Source organism: Lissotriton helveticus, chromosome 2_1 (genome assembly GCF_964261635.1).
Source record: "Lissotriton helveticus chromosome 2_1, aLisHel1.1, whole genome shotgun sequence".
Lineage (NCBI taxonomy): Eukaryota > Metazoa > Chordata > Amphibia > Caudata > Salamandridae > Lissotriton > Lissotriton helveticus.
In genome coordinates, this window is record NC_136059.1 from 384,037,365 (window position 1) to 384,057,517 (window position 20,153).

Sequence of the window (20,153 nt, forward strand, 5' to 3'; positions counted from 1 at the left end):
ACCTGTGGAGGGTCAACAACCCCAAGGGGAGTCTCTGAAGACTCTCCATGGGTAGACATGCTTCTAGTGTGGTGTAAGTGATGCACCTACCTACACTATGGGTTTACCTACTGATCCCTTGCTAAGAGTTGTATATAGTGCTCACTATTCTAGTGATCACTTTGTATCATACCAAACAACCCTTATTGATGATTGGTTGTAAGTCAACCTTATTAGACCAGCTATCCTAGTAGCATGGACACAAGCAGTCTTTAGGCTAAACTCTAGAGGGCGTGTTAAGCTAGCTGTTTTACCATCACATATACCCCTTGAACACCAAGTGAAAGGACACCACACAAGTTGTTATGAAAATAAAGGATATTTATTTATAACAAGACTACCCTGAACTATTTATGAGTCAGGGAGCTAAGCACAATACAAAACTCTTACGAAAATACTTCAAGTTGCACAATTTACACAAATGCCCGAGGGGCACGAACAACCATATACACAAAAAGTGGAATGCGAAATACTAGCAGGTAAGTAACAAGATCCAGAGGCTTCAGGATCGCTAGGACTACACTACTGAACCCTAAGGTTAGGAGCAGGAGGCCTAGGGATATCGGGTGCAGAGTGTGCACTCTCACGCGGGATGCGGGAAGAAGTCTATGGATGCTAGCGTTTCTAAAGTTACTGTTTCCGGACGAATCCGACTAGGTAGACTGAAAACGAAAAAGGATCTGGACACTTGGATAGTGAACCTGTGCTGGAGTACCGAAATACTCAAGTTACCTAGCCCAGGGGCCGCGGCTGCATAGGGTTCAAAAGACGTCGGGAATCCTCGTTGAAGTCTATGGAGCCTGAAAGAAGAAGTTGCTGGCAGGCGACCAGTGAAGAAGTTCGGTGTGATCCAAGGCTGGATCAGTGAAGGAGACGACCTGAAAGCAGAGGGGACTTAGTTCTTAATCACTAGCCAGTGATTATGTGGGCACCAGGATGGCACCGGATGAAGTCACCTCAACCAGGAGAGTGGGCGACGCTGGACTCTGCAGTCACACGGGCTAGGAGGCGTTGTCAGCGTCCAGGCTGGAGGTGCGAGCTGTCCCATGAGGCTGTCGGCTGTCGGCGATGCTGGACTCAGGATTTGAGCAACAAACCTTGGCAAAGGCAAGCCCACGCGGTGGAGTCAAGATGGCGTCTGGAGTGGACCAGGAGGGTCCAGGGCACTTCTTGTTGAGCAAGAAGCAAGGGCCAGTCTAGGGGACCTAGACCAGCGGTGGAAACGTCGTAGGACGTCGTCAAGAGGGTCACTAGCCGACGGGCAAGTGACCGGACAACGTGGCAAGCAGCAAAGAAGCATAAGGGCCCCACGCAGACCTCGTGGATGCTGGGGGGCTGGACTTGGGTGCTGGGCTAGGCGTCGTGGGTATCCCCTGTGTATAAGTTTGTTAACCAATATGTCGGCTTCCCTGAAATAGTCTTTTCGCCATTTGCGACCACCCACCTCCTCACGGGTGATCCAGTTGACTCGCTTTACACACGCTCACCACTCGGCGGGTTGGCAGTTCATGCTGACATCCCCAGGTGTACTCCGGTCCCCTTGTTATGTCATCTGCCGATCTCACACCCACACTTCCCTACCACCCCCCTTGGTACCATCCAAAGGCCACCGCGCCTCCACCATACTTGCATGCTTCAATTATACCTCTCCTTCCTACCCCCCAGCCATCCCGCGGTCCCAGCCCCCCGGTCCCTTTCCCCCCCCCCTTCCCTCATCCTCCCTGACCCGTCCTTTCACCCTGCAGCACTTCCTGAACCCAGGGACCCTGTCCTGAAGACGATCCCGACTCACGGGGATCGAAACGCCGTCGACATCACAGCGCAACTCTAGGGCGCATCTAACATCTTTGGCTCCTGGAAAAATATTGAAATCTTGATCTAAGTGACCAAAAAGCAAGCCCTACGGAGCCATCACTGTATATTTCTTTGTCACTTTGCGCCGTTCACGCTGTTCACATTCTGCACTTGCATCATCACCCTTCACCAACTGTATATATCACCACTCTCCAAGTGCCTTCGGGTTGTCACATGATTTCCTCTGTACAGTGCTGCCTAACTGTATTTCCATGTGAAACGCCCTTTGTTGAATTGGTGAATAATAAGCTCTTAAACCGCATGAGCCTCCTTGTTTCTTTCTTATGTAATGCTGACTGCATACATCATTGATCTGCCTTAAAGTGATACCTGTTGGGAATTGTTTTTTATACACACTGTATCAAGATAGGTCCCATGTATGCACATCCCTTGAACTTTGCAAACCTGTCCCAATCTCACGACATAATCCGAATGTCAAAAGCTTCATTGTGAATGTAGGGGATGGAATGTGTTATGTTATGTTATGTTATTTATATTTTTATAGCGCACTGATACCCCAGCAAAGGGGCGTCCAGGCGCTCAGACAGGTACTGTAACATAACATGCGGAATAAAAGAAAACTATTCAGAAGCAGAAAACAGGAAAGTTTTAATAGTACGCCTAAAAATGGACAAGTCATTCAGGGCTCGGGTGTGCACTGGAAGCGAGTTCCATAGTCCCGCAGCAAGCACCCGAAAAGAGCGACCACCCATTCTGCTGAGTTTAAACCGAGGGCAGATCGCCAGATGCAGGGCCTCAGATCTAAGAGATCTCAGAGGTATATAAGGGGTCAGTAAATTAACAAGAGCCGGTGGGGAGGAAAGTTTCAAAATTTTAAAAGCCAGACAGAGTGCTTTAAACTTGATCCTCTGTCTAACCGGCAGCCAATGGAGAGAAGAGATAGTGCCAGAGACAGAGCAGTGTCTGGGAAGACCAACAATGGCCCGCGCCGCGGCATTTTGTACCCTCTGGAGTCTGGCTACCTCAGCCTGGTTGACCCCTAGCATCAGTGCACTTCCATAGTCCAGCCGAGATAGTATACAGGCTTGGACTTCGAGCTGCCGAGTAGGGGGGTCGAAGTATTTAAGGACCGGCCTTATGCCTCGCAGTATACCGTAGCATGTGGCTGCAACCTTCTTTGTATGCCCAATGAAGGTGAGCGCAGGATCCAGCCAAATCCCTAGGTTTTTCACCTCTGTTGCCGGTATAGGAGTAACACCCAGTTCTGGAGGCCACCACTGATCTCCCCATAGCTCAGCTTGTTTTCCAAGGATCATCACTTCAGTCTTAGTAGCATTCAATTGTAGACAATTGGTACGGAGCCAATTGGCTACTGCTACAAGTCCAGCTCGGAATCTGGGAGCCTCGACATCAGGGTCTCCACTCAGTGTCACCGCTAGCTGTGTATCGTCGGCATATGAGGTCATTGTCAAACCCCACTGTTTGACGACCACCGCCAGCGGTTTCACATATAAGTTGAACAGAGTGGGACTCAACGAGGAGCCCCGTGGGACTCCCAGATCCAAGGGATGGATAGTGGACTGGCAAGGTGGTATAGCCACTTTAAAGGTTCGATCTGATAGAAAGGATCGAAACCACTGAAGAGCGACTCCCGTGACTCCGGCTTCCTCTAGGCGTTGAATCAGTATGCAATGGGACACAGTATCGAAGGCAGCGCTCAGATCTAATAAAAGGAGCGCTGCCGTACGTCCGGAGTCAAGCACCAGGCGTAAATGCTCGATAATGTGGAGAAGGGCGGTCTCGGTACTGTGTCCAGGGCGGAAGCCATTTTGACTAGAGTCCAGTATCTGATTACGGGCAAGGTGGTCGGATAGAATGGAGTTAACATGAGCCTCGGTAACTTTAGCAGTCCAGGGCAGAAGAGATATGGGGCGGTAGTTCTCAGGCAGGAGAGGATCTAAATTAGCCTTTTTCAGAACTGGGGTAACCACCGCCTGCTTCCAAGAGGAGGGGACTATTCCGGTTGACAAAGACAAGTTAATAAGGGTCAATATCGGACCACGGCACAGCGGAGAGAGCAAACTAATGAGGGCTGGCTTCATCGGATCCAGAGGAGAACCTGATTTGATCTTGAGGCTACGTTTGTTAAAAGCCTCCAGAGACAAGTCAGGAAGGAAGGCCAGAGTCTCGTGACCCACGGAAATAGGGTCAGCTAACACTGGGTCCGGCCGACACACGTCAAACCCCCTGTATATATTCTGCACTTTCTCCAAGAAAAAAACTGCCAGTTGTATACAGTAGAATACAGTAGAATAAAAGAAAGAACAGTTGTCCTCATCCTCTTTATTGAATTTGACACAGTATCCTACAACAGACAACATCAGCATCCAAGGACTCTCACTCAACTAGATCTTCTTGTTCCTCACAAGAAGTACCCAAAGTGCCAGACTGCCACCCTTCACCTCGGAAACCAAGGACCTCACCTGTGGAGTTCTCAAGGGACCATCCCTAAGCCCGACGCTGTTCAACGTATACAGGAGATCATCCCTCAGCCGACCCTATTCAATTTCTACATGACACTGCTTGCCAACATCATACGATCACAAGACATCGCCATCATTTCCTACACCGACGACAGCCAACTCATCCTCTCCTGACAGACAAGACAACCGCCACTAGAACCAACTTCAGCAACTGCATGACCACTGGAGCAGAATGGATGGGAACCAACTACTCGAAGCTCACCTCACAACAAGACAGAAGTACTAGTCTTTGGAAACAAGGTCTTCCCATGGGACACCACCTGGTGGCCACCAGAACTAGGACCAATGGAACACACCAGAAATCTAGGGATCACACATGTCAATGCAGTGAGCTCTGGCTGCTTCCAAATTGTATGTACGCTGTGAAAAATCTTCACGTGGCTGCCACAGAACACCAGATGACCCATCATGCATGCCCTCATGACAAGCAGACTTTACTATGGCGACACACTCTGTGCCAGAATCTCCAAGAAGCTTCTACACAGACTTCAGACCATTCAGAATGCGGCCGCAAGACTCATATTCAACCTTCAATGCCAAACCTATGACTCACCTCACATTAGAGAGCTCCACTGGCTCCCCATTCACAAATGCAGCCAATTCAAACTTCTCATGCACACCTACAGCGCCCTGCACAACACTGGACCAGCATACCTTAACAGCCTCATACAGCCAATTCAAACTCCTCACACACACCTACTGTAAAGAAGGAGCTCCGCTTTAAGTGATACAAGACTTTACTGCAGTCCCGCAGAGATGCAGCTGCTCCCCAAGGTAAGTTCACCAACAGAACAAGGCCTGTGAGCAGCGCAAGTCTAACAATAATATGCAAATAATAAATAAATCCTGACATAACACTTCTTCCTCCAAAACACAAATAATTAAATTCAAATAATGTTAAAGTAACAAAACAAACTTTTAAGCCTTATATTCTTTTATTCTCTATAACACAAATACTTACCCTCTAATAATATGAAAGTAAACATCAAACATTATGCCATATATTCTCTATAATGATTCCAAATTAAACCGGAAGAACATTCTGAGATAAAATAATCGTCATGATGGGTAAGCTTCATAATGGCACTTCCAGATTTGCTCTTGCATGCAGCCGCGGTTCGTGCAGGTAACAGCGATGGGGCGGTGGGGCTACATGGGGGGATTTCAAGGGACGATGCAGAGGGAAAAATAATTGTTTATTGGAACCTTTATCAACAGGATGAGTAACCAATGGTTGAGATTGCAGCACTTCACCCAATACACTAGAGTTATTTCAATGACTAGAATGACACACAACAAAATCCTCATCACTCTTCTGAACACTTTCATCCAGCCAAAACAAATCTTTGTTATACATAAAATCTTGATTATGACCATCCTCACTTCTCTTCATATCACAATCCTTTTTACACAAAGCCATTCTACTTCCCATCACATAACCTTGCAGAATTAGTAAAAACGTCTACATCATTCCTGGGTTAAGGAAACATACTTTCACCTTTACGCACCTTCACAGGTTTTTTTAACACACACCCAGTCACCCTCCTTCACTTTCCACTCTTTTACACCTCTTTTCCCATCATACCTTTTCTTTTACTTACTTTGCTCCTTAAAAATATTATTTCTTACCACCTCTGGTGGCCATTCCACAATCCTGTTGTTGACCAACCAACTTTGATTATCCTGAGTAAAGGGAACTCTCCTTATCATGATTGAGAGAGGGCTTTACCAGGTTAATGTAGGGGTAACTCGATATGCTGAGGTCACTCTTTTCCCCTTTCTTCTCCAATTTAAATTACTTTTCTTAGCTAATTCCCTAATTACCCTGATGAATCTCTCGATTTTGCCATTACCTTCTATTTAATACACAGACATCACTTTATATGTAATACTATTCCTTTCCAATAAGCTCTCAAACTCCATTGCCATCAATTGTGGCCCAATATCAGAGACAGTCTTCCTTGGTAATCCTTCCCTGGGGATAATTTCATCCAAAAATTTAACTACAGCAACAGAATCCACAGATTCCAGTGATTTAATTTCAGACCACTTCAAAAATTAATCCATGAGCGCAAAAACAAAAATGTGCTCTCCATTTTGTTCAATCACCAGGCCTATTGTATGAATGGCCACCACCTCCCAACCCATACTGGGACATTCAGCTGGACACAGAGGTGGTTGTGTGGAACTTGTGTCTTGTCCCCCCCTTCATACTTAGCACACAATATCTAACAAGAATCTCCATTTCTTTATCTAACCTGGTCATCAATAAAATTCCTTCTTTCACACTTCACAGCTGCTCCCCAGGGTAAGTTCACTAAATAACTGTCAATTTCAAAATAATGCATTCCATCCCAGAATGCAGAATTCAACACAGACAAAACTCTGCACAACACTGGACCAGCATACCTGATTAGCGGCATATACTTGCCTTCCATACACCTAAGCCCAGCCTCACTCTCCCTCATACACAACGCTCTCATTCACAGAAATGCGTCAACATATGGAACATCATTGAAATGTAGAAACATTATAGCCTCCTCTTTTCAGGCCTACGTCATCTGAAAGCAAAGCCTAGCATTCTTGATATTAATAAAACAGTAAAAACAGTTGTACTCCAACACACCTGAGTACCATTCCATTTATAGTCTCAAGTACAGGCAGAACTTAAAACAGGGGAGCAAACAGAAACTACTGACAGCCACAAATCCACTCCATTTGTGTTGCAGATGGAACAGGCAACTAAGCTAGTGCAACTAAACTTAGTCCCAATCTGCATTCATACGAAACTGCCCAATTCTGCCTTTAGGTGAGAGCACCACATTAATCCAACAATAGATGACATCTATGGGCCAGATATATATGTTGGTGGTAAGCATACTCGGTCACAAAGGTGAAGGCGTATGCTTACTGCCAACATTAAGATTCCCCTGCTAAGTTTAGATGTGGCCAGAACTTTGGTTTAATCACGGCGGCAACTACTCCATCTCCGCCCTGTGGAGTAAGAACTATTGGCGGCAGACCTCTAATTTTGCCCCTTTAATTTAGATGATGGGAATTAGTGGTCAACTATCACTGTCTGTCTCTGCCAGGAAAAAACTGACTCTAGAGGGCAGTGAAAACTGCCAAATGCTCCTCTTGCCATAGGAGATAACCCCCATGGAGTCAGGAGGATTTTCTTTTTTATTGTCAAAAAGAAAGTTGCGCTTTGGGATTTTCTTTTGGAAAATAAAAATAAAAACATTGTGGTGCAGGGCTCCATCATGTTGATGGAGCTCTCTGCACCAATTTGCAAAAAGCATTGGTAGTAACAGCTGTCATTTCTAAATCTGTTGGACGGTACCTCTAATGCCGTGGCGGAGAAACAGGCCATCCATCAGATTATATTTCTGGCAGATTATAATTCTGGCCCTAAATAATTTGTTTAATTAGACCTGAACTCTGGCTATCACCAGTTAATACTCGATGAACCCAGTCATTACATTACAATATTTTCAGCCCATGTAGTCCTAAGGCAATATAAAAGACTAAACTTCAGGGTTGTCATCATCAGCAGAAGTGTTTTAAATACAATGCAAGGGCTCACATTCTGGACTAAATTGTGTCATGAGTATGAATGACGACGTTCTCACCTATGTAACAAGAATATCAAAACACCATCAGAGGCAAACAGCAAATCTAGATTTTATAGCTGCAGAAGACTTCAACCTGCACTGAGCTAGATGTGAAAATTAGTATTTTTTAATGTCAGAATCAAGTTCTTAGGTTACATTTTCTCTGACTAGGGTGTCAGCAAGGATTCAAAGAAAGTAGAAGGTCTACAACAGGCACCTCCCCAGCATAAAATGGCTGCATCTAGGGGTTAACAAATTACTTTGGCAGAATAATTCCTAATTTAGATATACTTACGGAACCTCTTCAAATACGTGCCATAGCAAGTTGGCATATGCAAAAACAACAGGTGATGGACAGAATGCAGAACAATGTCATACATTCACCCCAGTACAGCGATCTGGGCCTTAATCCATCGTTTTTTTGCTCACCATGCCATTCCAGTTTGAACCCAGCCATATGCAAATCAGTCTTGACCCTGTGCCCCATGGGAACAGTCCAGCCCGAACTGCCAAGCCAGGTCATCCCTGGACTGGAAACAAGCATCCGAGGACCGGTTTCGGGCTTTCAGCCCTCTTCAGCCTGGATAGCTTGATTCCAGTGGCATGGGGAGCACGGGACTCACGTCTGAGCATACCCGTCCCACTCGGGGTGACAAATGCAAAAACAACAGTGAGCAAGTAGGCATGGCAAAGACCTGCAACATGAGGTGTTCACTGACACCAAGGGACATATTTATGAAACTATCATGGAGTGCAGTGCAGCCAGTCACTTTGCTGTGCTGCGTGAAAGGGAAAGGACAGGAATATGCTATACTGAACAATATACGGTACATTCCTGTCATTGCCAATCCCTGACGCTCAATGTGCTGCCTAGCATCAATGTAGGCACCCTTGGACCATGGTGCAAGGGTGCCTGCTTTGTAAGCAGGATTGCTTTTGTGCAGGAAGGGATACCTTTCTGCACAAAAACATTCATGAGAGGCATTTTCCTCTTTCTATGTCTGCTGCAGAATGCGGCACCTATAGAAAGAGGAAGTAACATGGAGAAATAAAGATATTTCTCCTCATTACATTTCACCTGGGGAGACTTAGCATTATGATCCATTCCCAGTTTTACCAGGGATAATAAATCTGGGAATGTGCCAAAATCCTTGGGTGGATGCGTGGGAACACCCATGGTCCACTGATGAAATGCCTTCCCAGGACAGAGTAATGCAACGCAGTGATTTGCGCTGTATTGCGTAACTCTGTATTTATCGAGCTATGCAGGGCCACGCAAGGCTTGATAAATCCGACGTAGGTTTTGCATCCTCCTTGAAGCTCATTGCATTGTGCGAGGGCGACACAAAACTTTCCAAAAATATGCCCCCAAGTACCCTGTCCTAAATGACATGAGGTAGTATACTAAGTATAACTAAGATTTAGCACCGTGTTTGTGACACAAAAGTAAAGCAAATTCACGCCAAACCTTTTTTTACTCTCTTACTTTCCAGCGCAAAACTTGTTTTCTGTGGGAAAATCATTTGAAATTAGCGCAAAGCAGCGCATAACACCGCTTTGCATTACTTAGCACCAGGGGGGCACTTCATGGGTGGAGCATGGTCATTCCCATGCAACCACCCAAGGTTTCTTAGGTAAAACCCTATTTACTAATAAATGTAGACAGGGTTTAGAGTAAAAAAAATAGTGCCCACTTCAACCAGGAGCAGAAAGAGGAAAACACAAGGAGAAATTAAAGTTATTTCTTCTTGTTGCACCACCCTTGTGGATGTAAGGTTTGGGAGCATCCCCAGGTTTACATGGTTTGGTAAATCTGAGGAAATCCATGGGTGTTGCTTGGGAACACCCACACCAATGCCCATGGAGCTCCTCCCTAATGCAAAGTGAGGCAACGTAACGATTTTCTCTGTCTTGCCTTCTCCATATCCATGAGGCCATTCAAAGCCACGCAAAATGGTTTTATGTGACCTCTTGAATATGATTTTGTGATTTGTGCCACCAGAGCGTTACAAAAAGTAACGTTACTACTGCGCAAGGGGCTCATAAATATGCCCCTTAGTTAAAGCATAGTGTTTTATACTGAAAGGGTGGGGAACCCACATCTCTGGTGTGGGTTCCCCTTACATTTTGCCTTCTGACATCCTGTTTTGCTGACTTCATGGTTTGAGGATTCTGGGCACTTTACCACAGCCAACCAGTGCTAAAGTGCATATGCTCTGTATGCTACACGTGGTAGAATTGTCTTATCCACTGTTGACATATTTAATTTACATATAAGCCCACTAGTAGAGTGCACTATATGTGCCCATGGCCTGTAAATTGAATGCTACTAGTGGGACTGCAGGACTGATTGTGCCACCCATTCAGTAACCCTTTAAAAACGACTCAAACCTGCCACTCCAGAGCCTGTGTGTTCAGATTTAAACTGCCATTTCAACCTGGCAAGTTAACCTACTTGCCAGGCCAAGCCTTCCTTTTTATTACATTTAAGTCACCCCTAAGGTAGGCCCTAAGTCCCTCTGGGGCAGGCTTGCAGTGTATTTAAAAAGCAGGACATGTGCTTTTATTTTTTACATGTCTTGGTAGTGAAATACTCTTAAATTCGTTTTACACTACTGCAAGGCCATCTCTCCCATAGGTTAACATTGGGATTGCCTTAAAACCACTTTTAAGTATTATTTCCGATTGGGAGGCGATCGAAATTTGGAGTTTGGTGTCTGAGCTCATAAGTTAAAATCACAACTTATGGTGAAGTAAGATTTTAAATTGTAAGTCTGAAAATGCCACCTTTAGAAAGTTGCCATTTTCTCACTTTAACCATTCTGTGCCTCTGCTTTTTCCTGAACACACACCTGTGTTGGGTGATGGCTGGGCTTTGTGCATTCCCTCTATACAATCGCACAAAGGGAGCTGTGGTGTGACACTTGTATCCTGATTGCCCATCACCAGGCTGATGGCCTTCCTGATGTAGATTGGGAAGGAGGAGCTGACACTTGCACCTGAATAGGGCTGTGTCTGTCCCCACACAAAGAGCTGCATACCCCTTGTAGTGTGTCTGGAGCCAAGGCAGGAAAGTCAGGAACCTTGTGATTTTGAAAGGTCTCTTTGAAATCTCCTCCACTTCAAAGGCACATTTGGGTAATAGTTCTGGACCCCTGACACCACCAAATCAGACCTTTGCTGGAACCAAGGACATTCTGTCTGAAAGAAGAACTGCTGTGCTATAGGCGGAGCTGACACTTCACTGCCTGCTTTGCTGTGTTGGCCTGCTGCAAGCTGATTGCTATGCTGTAGGAGGGACTGCCACTTTGCTACCTGCTCTGCTGTGTTGGCCTGCTGCTTCTTGTCTAAGAGTGCGAGGAACTGGACCTGCTCTCTACATCGTTGAACCCACGATTATCCAAGGGCTTGTTGGCTTGCCTCCTGTTTTCTGAAGTCTCAGTGACACAAAAGACATCTTGCAACTGTGTTCATACTGATGGACTCTGGAATCTGTGAGTTCTACATTTTTCGGAGGTGCCCCCTCTAGTCATGAGTCTGAGAAGAGGGTTATGCAACTGTTTTCTTTCAAAATCGATGCAGTGGACCCTTTGCGCCGAATGCATCAGACGCAGTATCCTCTGATGCAGGGCCAATTTGACGACGAGGCGGGTTCCGACTGCGAGGTTTGAAGATGACGCAGTGCCGATCCTTCAAATCCATCTGTGAGGCTTGACTCTGACTTATCGATCGACTGCTTGGAAAAGACAGACACATCATGCTCTCAACGTCGACGCATTGCTCCATGCAAGGTACTTTTGTCAGTGGAGCCTGTGTGAGTTCTGTAGCCGGCTTCTCCTCCATCGCAGTCGGCCTGAAATTGGGATGTTTACGACACCCTCGCAACCTCTTTTGACTGCAAGTGACTTCTAAGCACTGTCTTTGCATTTAACCTTTCAAAATTCATATCTGAAATTTTATTTATTGAATTTTTGTCATTTTGGTCCTGTTTTACTCAGATAAATATTCTCTATTTTTCTAAACTGGTCTGAAGTCTGTTTGTGGTGTTTTCACTGTGATATGCACACACTTGCACTATGGTGCAAATGTGTGTGCATGTTGCATGGTAGCACAGTTCTGCGCCGGCGCTAGAGAGAAGGGAGGAGACTGCCATATTTCTGTAAATATGGCGTTCTCCTGATCTCTCCTTCTCATGCAGCATAGCATTTGCTGCACTGCGCTGTGCAATAATTTAGTAAATCTGGGTCAATGTGTTTTTCAATCGAAGGTCAGCACCGAGCTAGGGGTAGACTTGAATCTGATAGGCGCAGTACTGCTGCATTAACATTGTCGTACTGCTTTTTGAACTGAACTTGGGTGAATTGTTTTTGCTAGCAAAACTCTCCTGCAGATGTTCCATGCCACTTCTAAATATCCTCAGGCGAGGATGGAAAAGTGGGCATTAAGCTTCAGAACTGTTAACTATTTACTTTAGATAGTATACTCATCGCAAAACAATCCATCTAACAAGCAAGGTCTGCTTATATTTCAAATCCAATGCTGCCATCTTGTGGCAATTTGATAATTCACTTGTTTCTTGCAGACACGCAACGGTTAAATGTATTTTAGTATAATGGCCCATCATTTCACCCAATAAATTAGAAAATTAGAAAAAATGGCTTGTTATTAGCTTCCCTTGAAGTGCAGAGGTACTTGATGAAAATTTGTTGTAGGTCCTCTGAACTTGCTGGAAATTTACGATCTGAATTCGGCAATTGGGTTTCTTGAGGCAAACTATATATTTATTTTGGTAAACTATTCACAAGAAGTTTTTCTATCTTGTCATTGTTATAAAAAAAATAGACATACATACAGCAGCCAGCCTCAAGCAACTAAATTGGTGGCCTGTCATAAGTGCAGTAAGAGCAGCTGAAAATAGCATTGGTTATGTTATTTTATGTTATTTGTATCTATACAGTGCACTATCACCCCAAAGGTACCCTGGCGCTGCGCAGGTGTGTGTGCCTACCCCTGCCTATCGTAGGTTGGTTAATTGAAAAGCCAGGCCTTCAGCCACTTGTGGAATGCAAGAAGAGAGGAGGAGGCTCTGTTGTAGAGTGTGAGGGCGTTCCACACTTTAAGAGAAACAGGCTCTCTACCCCAAATATGTGTAAACCACTTCAATTATGTTGCACTGCAGTAGCAATCACTACTGAGCAGGAGTGATGTGTGAATGAATGTCTTTTTATTTTTATGTTTTTTTCTCTTCTCCAGAAGGAATGTGAACTGCATATTTCAATATGTTCTTCATAACTGAAATAATAATATGTTATTTCCCCCAAATTATGATAAAGGTGATTACAGACTCTAATTAGCTGTAAATTGCTGGAAACTGAGCTGTTTAAACTAACATCTGATTGAGAGCCGAGATCGAGGGCACAGCACATCTTGCTACTTAATCTTTCTGCAGAAAATGGAACAATTCATATGTACTTAGAGCCAAGCCCTTAATTGAGTTGAGGTTGAACAGAATGACTAGAATGCTAACCTTACTTGTTGCACTTTGTGATGAGGGACTAGGGCTACACATCAAGGGCCAGATTTACTATCATTTGACACAATGCAATGCAGGCAGACAACTTACTGCACTTCGTAAAATGGAGAGAGCTAAAATATGGCATACTCCTGCTCTCACTCTGCGCGGGCTCACTTTGTGCAGGATAGCGCTAATGCAGGCAAGCTTGTGCCATGGTGGAAAGGTGCCTGCATACAGGCAGTATTGTTTTTGCGCAGGGAGATGTTCCTTCCTGCAAAACAACAATTCTCAGGGAAATTATTCTCTTTCTAGGTGTTCTGCAGAATGCAGCACACGTAGAAAGAGGAAATAACAAGGAGAAATAATGCTATTTCTCCATGTTATGCCTCTTTTGGGATGGCATAGCATTTTGACGCAATTACTACCCTTAGTAAATCTGGGATCTTATGGGTGGATACATGGCAAGGCCCATACACCACCCATGGAACACCTTCCCAGCACAAAGTAACACAATGCAGTGATTTGCACTGCCTTCCGTTACTCTGGATTTACTAAGCCACGCAGAAGCATGCAAGGGGTCTTTACGTGTCTTAGTAATCTCACTAAAGCCCTTGTGTTGCCTTGCATCACCTTGTGTGATGCAAGGGCAATGTATGGGCTTTGTAAATCTGGGCCCAGTGCTTCTACTGTACGCATTATACTCCAAAGGCAGCGGTTTAGAATGAGACGAAACACATGAATAACTCAATATTTAAATACATACTGCAGCTTTTGCTTATTTTAATAGAAACTCTTCTCATTTGCAGCAGTCCTATCAACTGTGTTTGGAATAACTATGGGCCTTGGTCGGATTGCGACGGCTGCACAAAGACTCAGGTAGGGTAAGCCTATGTGTATGACTTTCACTTAATGGTACCAGTGAATTGTGATTGAATTAACAAGAACAGTTCCATTGAGGTAGATAACATTCATATTGTGATTAGCTGTATTTATACCATAAAACATCCATAGCAATACATATTTTCATTTTAATCACTTTTAACATTTGCTTAATGTCTCAAAATGCCTGTTTACAGACTCACAAAGCATCAACAGATAATCTACATTTGGTTGTAGTTTAAAGATGTTGTTTGACGTGTTACAACGCACTATTTCTCTTCAGTTAACAAGGGAGATTATGGCTAGTGAGCGTGTATGCAATATTTCTGTGTTAGAATGTGGTGGACCCTGTGAAGAGGATGAATGTAGGATTGCTTATTATTATTTTTGAGTTTTATTCAGCGCTAGCAAGACCCGAAGGTTTCAGAGTGCTTTACATGCTATGAGAGTACGTTTACTCAAAATAAACACGAGGGGACTCGGGTGTGTGGGGTCAGTCATAAATGGAGTAAAACACCGTACGTCATTAAGGTATTAGAATATAGTCACCAAAGGGATCACTGACTAAATATCGAGGAACAAAATATAGACTACCCAAAATATAGATTCCAAAATATCGACAGACAAAATATCGAATTCCTATCTCCAAACAGGTAAGTACCAAAATATCGACCCCAAAATATCGTTTATACATATATACATTATAAAAATATCGAATTTCTTAAAAATAATGTAAAATTAAAAAAATATTAAAAATAAATAGCTAAAATATACTTAAAAATACTTAAATTACCTTAAAATTATTAAATAACTAATTTAACTTATATATAAAAAAAATACAATCATATCTGTTAAAATATATATCTATATTAACATAATATTAATACAAAATACACAATATTATTACTGTAGGATAGTGGAGGTGTAAAAATTACTATTCCCACTCCTGGAAGTGCAACAGTAGGGAAAGCGTTGGATAGCGTAGGGGTAAAAATTACTATTCCCACTCCAAAGAGTGCAACAGTAGGGAAAGCGTTGGATAGCGTAGGGGTAAAAATTACTATTACCACTCCAGAGAGTGCAACAGTAGGGAAAGCGTTGGATAGCGTAGGGGTAAAAATTACTATTCCCACTCCAGAGAGTGCAACAGTAGGGAAAGCGTTGGATAGCATAGGAGTAAAAATTACTATTCCCACTCCAGAGAGTGCAACAGTAGGGAAAGCGTTGGATAGCGTAGGGGTTACTATTCCCACTCCAGAGAGTGCAACAGTAGGGAAAGCGTTGGATAGCATAGGAGTAAAAATTACTATTCCCACTCCAGAGAGTGCAACAGTAGGGAAAGCGTTGGATAGCGTAGGGGTAAAAATTACTATTCCCACTCCAGAGAGTGCAACAGTAGGGAAAGCATTGGATAGTGCAGGGGTAAAAATTACTATTCCCACTCCAGAGAGTGCAACAGTAGGGAAAGCGTTGGATAGCGTAGGGGTAAAAATTACTATTCCCACTCCAGAGAGTGCAACAGTAGGGAAAGCATTGGATAGCGTAGGGGTAAAAATTACTATTCCTACTCCAGAGAGTGCAACAGAAGGGAAAGCGTTGGATAGCGCAGGGGTAAAAATTACTATTCCCACTCCAGAGAGTGCAACAGTAGGGGAAACGTTGGATAGCGTAGGATTAAAATTACTATTCCTACTCCACACAGTGCAACAGTGGGGAAAGTGTTGGATAGCGTAGTAGTAAAAATTACTATTCCCACTGCAGAGAGTGCAACAGTAGGGAAAGCGTTGGATAGCGTAGGGGTAAAAATTACTATTCCCACTCCAGAGAGTGCAACAGTAGGGAAAGCGTTGGATAGCGTAGGGGTAAAAATTACTATTCCCACTCCAGAGAGTGCAACAGTAGGGAAAACGTTGGATAGCGTAGGGGTAAAAATTACTATTCCCACTCCAGAGAGTGCAACAGTAGGGAAAGCGTTGGATAGCGTAGGGGTAAAAATTACTATTCCTACTCCAGAGAGTGCAACAGTAGGGAAAGCATTGGATAGCGTAGGGGTAAAAATTACTATTCCCACTCCAGAGAGTGCAACAGTAGGGAAAGCGTTGGATAGCGTAGGGGTAAAATTTACTATTCCCACTCCAGAGAGTGCAACAGTAGGGAAAGCGTTGGATAGCGTAGGGGTAAAAATTACTATTCCCACTCCAGAGAGTGCAACAGTAGGGAAAGAGTTGGATAGCGTAGGGGTAAAATGTACTATTCCCACTCCAAAGAGTGCAACAGTAGGGAAAGCGTTGGATAGCGTAGGGGTAAAAATTACTATTCCTACTCCAGAGAGTGCAACAGTAGGGAAAGCATTGGATAGCATAGGGGTAAATTTTACTATTCCCACTCTAGTGAAAATAAATTAATATAATTCACATAATCATCAATTAATCAATTAATAAAAATTAATTATCAAGTAAGAATTAATTAATTACCAATTAAAAATTAATTAACAATTTATTCAAAATAAATACCAATTAATTAATTAACATATTTAATTAATTATAATTAAATTACTTCCCACCCTATTCTCCTATAATCCCACAACCCGCTACAGAAAATAAATTAATTTAATTCACATAATTATCAATTAATCAATTATTAAAAAATATTTATCAATTAAGAATTAATTAATTACCAATTAAAAATTAATTAACAATTTATTGTAAATAAATACCAATTAATTAATTAACATATTTAATTAATTATAATTAAATTACTTCCCACCCTATTCCCCTATAAACCCACAACCCGCTACAGAAAATAAATTTATTTAATTAACATTATTATCAATTAATCAATTAATAAAAAATAATTATCAATTGAGAATTAATTAATTACCAACTAAAAATTAATTAACAATTTATTCTAAATAAATACCAATTAATTAATTAACATATTTAATTAATTATAATTAAATTACTTCCCACCCTATTCCCCTAAAAACCCACAACCCGCTACAGAATTAAATTACACAATAATTAAATAACATAAAATTAATTACTTAAAATAAATTACAAAAATATATACACTTTTCACACATATACTAACATAAAAACGCTTAAAACATTGCAATATTATTATAAATTCGATATTTTTAATAAACTATATTATGTACTTCGATATTTTGACTGTCTATATTTTTAAAATCGATATTACAGTACTTACCTTTAAAACGATATTTTTGATGTCTATATTCTGTCCATTCGATATTTTGTCCATTCTATATTTTGGACTCGATATTTTGGTTTTTCTATATTTTGGATTCGATATTTTGACCATTTACCTCACCAAAGGTATATAACAGTACAGCAAAAAGCAAATGTTGTTGAGACAGCTGGGAGACTGATCGAGTTAGAACTGCCTCTGAGGATCAGGTAGAAGTGGGTAGGGAACCGTAAGTTTGTGCATGTGTTGAAGTAGTTGTTGAGCAGCAGAGATTTGAGGTCCCATTTGAAGCAGGAGAAGGAGGGGTTGTAGGGGAGATCTTTGGGGAGTGAGTTCCAGATCATAGGAGCTTTGCCTGAGAATAAGCATTCCTCGAAGCATTTCCTTTTCAGTTTAGGAGGTATGGGAAGGAGAGAGTTTGAGCTTCTTAGTGCCCAGCATCTTCCTGCTCTCAAAAAGTTTGGTTTCCAGGTACTTGTTTTTTGCTTAGTGAGTGAGACAAGCTGTCTGGAAGAAGCATCCACCTTCAATCGGAAGCCAATTGAGACTCTTGAGGGCAGGTGAGATGTAATCAAACCATTTAGTGCCTGTGAGGAGCCTGACCGCCGCGTTGAGAACTGCTCTCAAGGGGGCGAGGTGCCTTATTGGGGTTCCTGTGATGAAGGCGTTGCATTAGTCAAGCTTCCAAAGGACGTTGCATTAGTCAAGTTTCCAAAGGACTAGTGATTGTACTACTATTTTAAGATTGTCAGAGGTAATACATGGTTTTCTTTGAGCTTTATGTGATTGTTCCTTAGCCAAGTTTGTATCGTACTTAGGGGCCCATTAGGATCTCGGGCAGATCTCCACCGCCCGCATGGCTGTGGCGATCCGCCCGAGATCCGTCCCGCCTTCCACCCATTTCCTCAAAGTCCGCCTGCCATCCTAATGACCCCCTTAGTGTGGAATTCAGATGACAGATGTCTTTGGGTGATTTTATTTTGTAATGGAGTTGAGTCTCGTCGGCATATAAGTGATAGTTGATCCCTGCTTGGTTCAAAATAATTTTAGGGGTTCCATGAAGACATTGAAGAGGGCTGGGCAGAGGATTGAGCACTGAGGTACATCTTATGGAACTGGTACGGGCTTCGAGATACAGCTGTTGATTTTTATTTGTTGCAAGTGCCTTCTTTGTCCAACTCCAATGAGATTCTGACTGAAATTAAGAAAAAATAAGACTTCCTTTCTTTCTGCACTTGAAACTTCCAGTTGACCTGTGTATTAGAGAGTGGTTTCACTAGTTAATCTTAAACTTATATTTCTTTATTTTGTGTTTTGACTATTGGGACGAGTCATCTGCAACCCATGGGAATAAAGTGGGTCAGCTTCTGTTAGGGAAGCATAAACACAACTGTGAAACTTGTCACCTGTGGCTGAGGAGTATATAAAAGGCATCAAACAGGAGAAACATGCCAGACTGAAAGGCTTGCAATGGACCAGCTGGACCTGAACATGTTTTGTACCAGAAAGCAAAGCTGTGGTAATCAAGCTGTGATTGAAAAAAAAGGACTGCAGTCTGAGGAACCAGCACCGAAGATTCTGACATTGTCTTCCTGTAGAAGTGCTATCAGAAAAATATTCTCCTTGAGGACAAGGTCAACCTCCCAAGCCAAAAAAGACACAATCTAAGTGGCTTCAAGTCATTCATTTTCCATTCTGTGAGCTTTTTGGTGGAATCTGTAAGACTACAGCTTGACCTCTTATCTCATGCATCTGATCTTATAGAGCATTTCTCACTGCAACTTCACGGACTGCCCGGAAGATTTTCAACAGCAAGCTGCCATATAAGCTACATGACTTATTTCCAGCAGTCATGCCCACACTCCAGGTGCTTGAGACGACTCTTGCCAGCCCCTCCTCATGCAGACTGATTACGAGGCTCTACGCCGGCATGCAGGTAACGGCGCCGGTTCAGGTCCCTGGGGCCCGACAGAGGTGGTCTGTTGACCTGGATCCCCATCACTAACGCCCTGTGGAAATGTTTCTGCACCCTATCTCAGACGCTATCACCTAACTAAAGGCTGCGCCTAGTCGATTTCAAGTATTTGCACAGGCTCTACCGCGCTCCGGAGCAACTGAACAGGATGGGCCTAATTGAGGATCACGTGCTGCATGCGCTGCGCCATGCGCTGACTTTACGCACTTAACATGGACCTGCCCGGAAGTGAGGTTCTTTTGGTTAACTGTCTGTGATACTATTGTCAAGATCATAGGGCACACCCTAAAGCATTCCTCAAGAGTTGCGCTACTCAGCTATGTGAGGGATGTCCCTCCAGAGGTGCGCAAACCGACTGTGCTTTTACTATTACTTGCGAAGCACTGGGGGGAGTGGCCATCACCACGGAAGACGGGATGAGTTCACGATGCAGCTTATTGTCAGGAATAATTGACAGCTTTCAGGGAACTGATGCCTCTAAGATTGCGTACCAAAAATATATGGTCCCCCTGGGAAACGTTCCTCAGTATACAGAGAGCGGAAGAGGTTGCTACTCTAAATGCAGA

At 43.2% G+C, this 20,153-nt stretch overlaps 1 protein-coding gene across 1 annotated transcript in view; it reads left to right on the forward strand.

The window, feature by feature from the left end:
* The window catches only part of C7 (complement C7), a 643,094-nt gene that overhangs the window by 17,572 nt on the left and 605,369 nt on the right, over positions 1-20,153 (forward strand). The window contains exon 3 of the mRNA XM_078675005.1: positions 14,333-14,402. Within this exon, the coding sequence (XP_078531131.1) occupies positions 14,333-14,402 (70 nt within the window). The remainder of the gene's footprint in view (positions 1-14,332; positions 14,403-20,153) is intronic.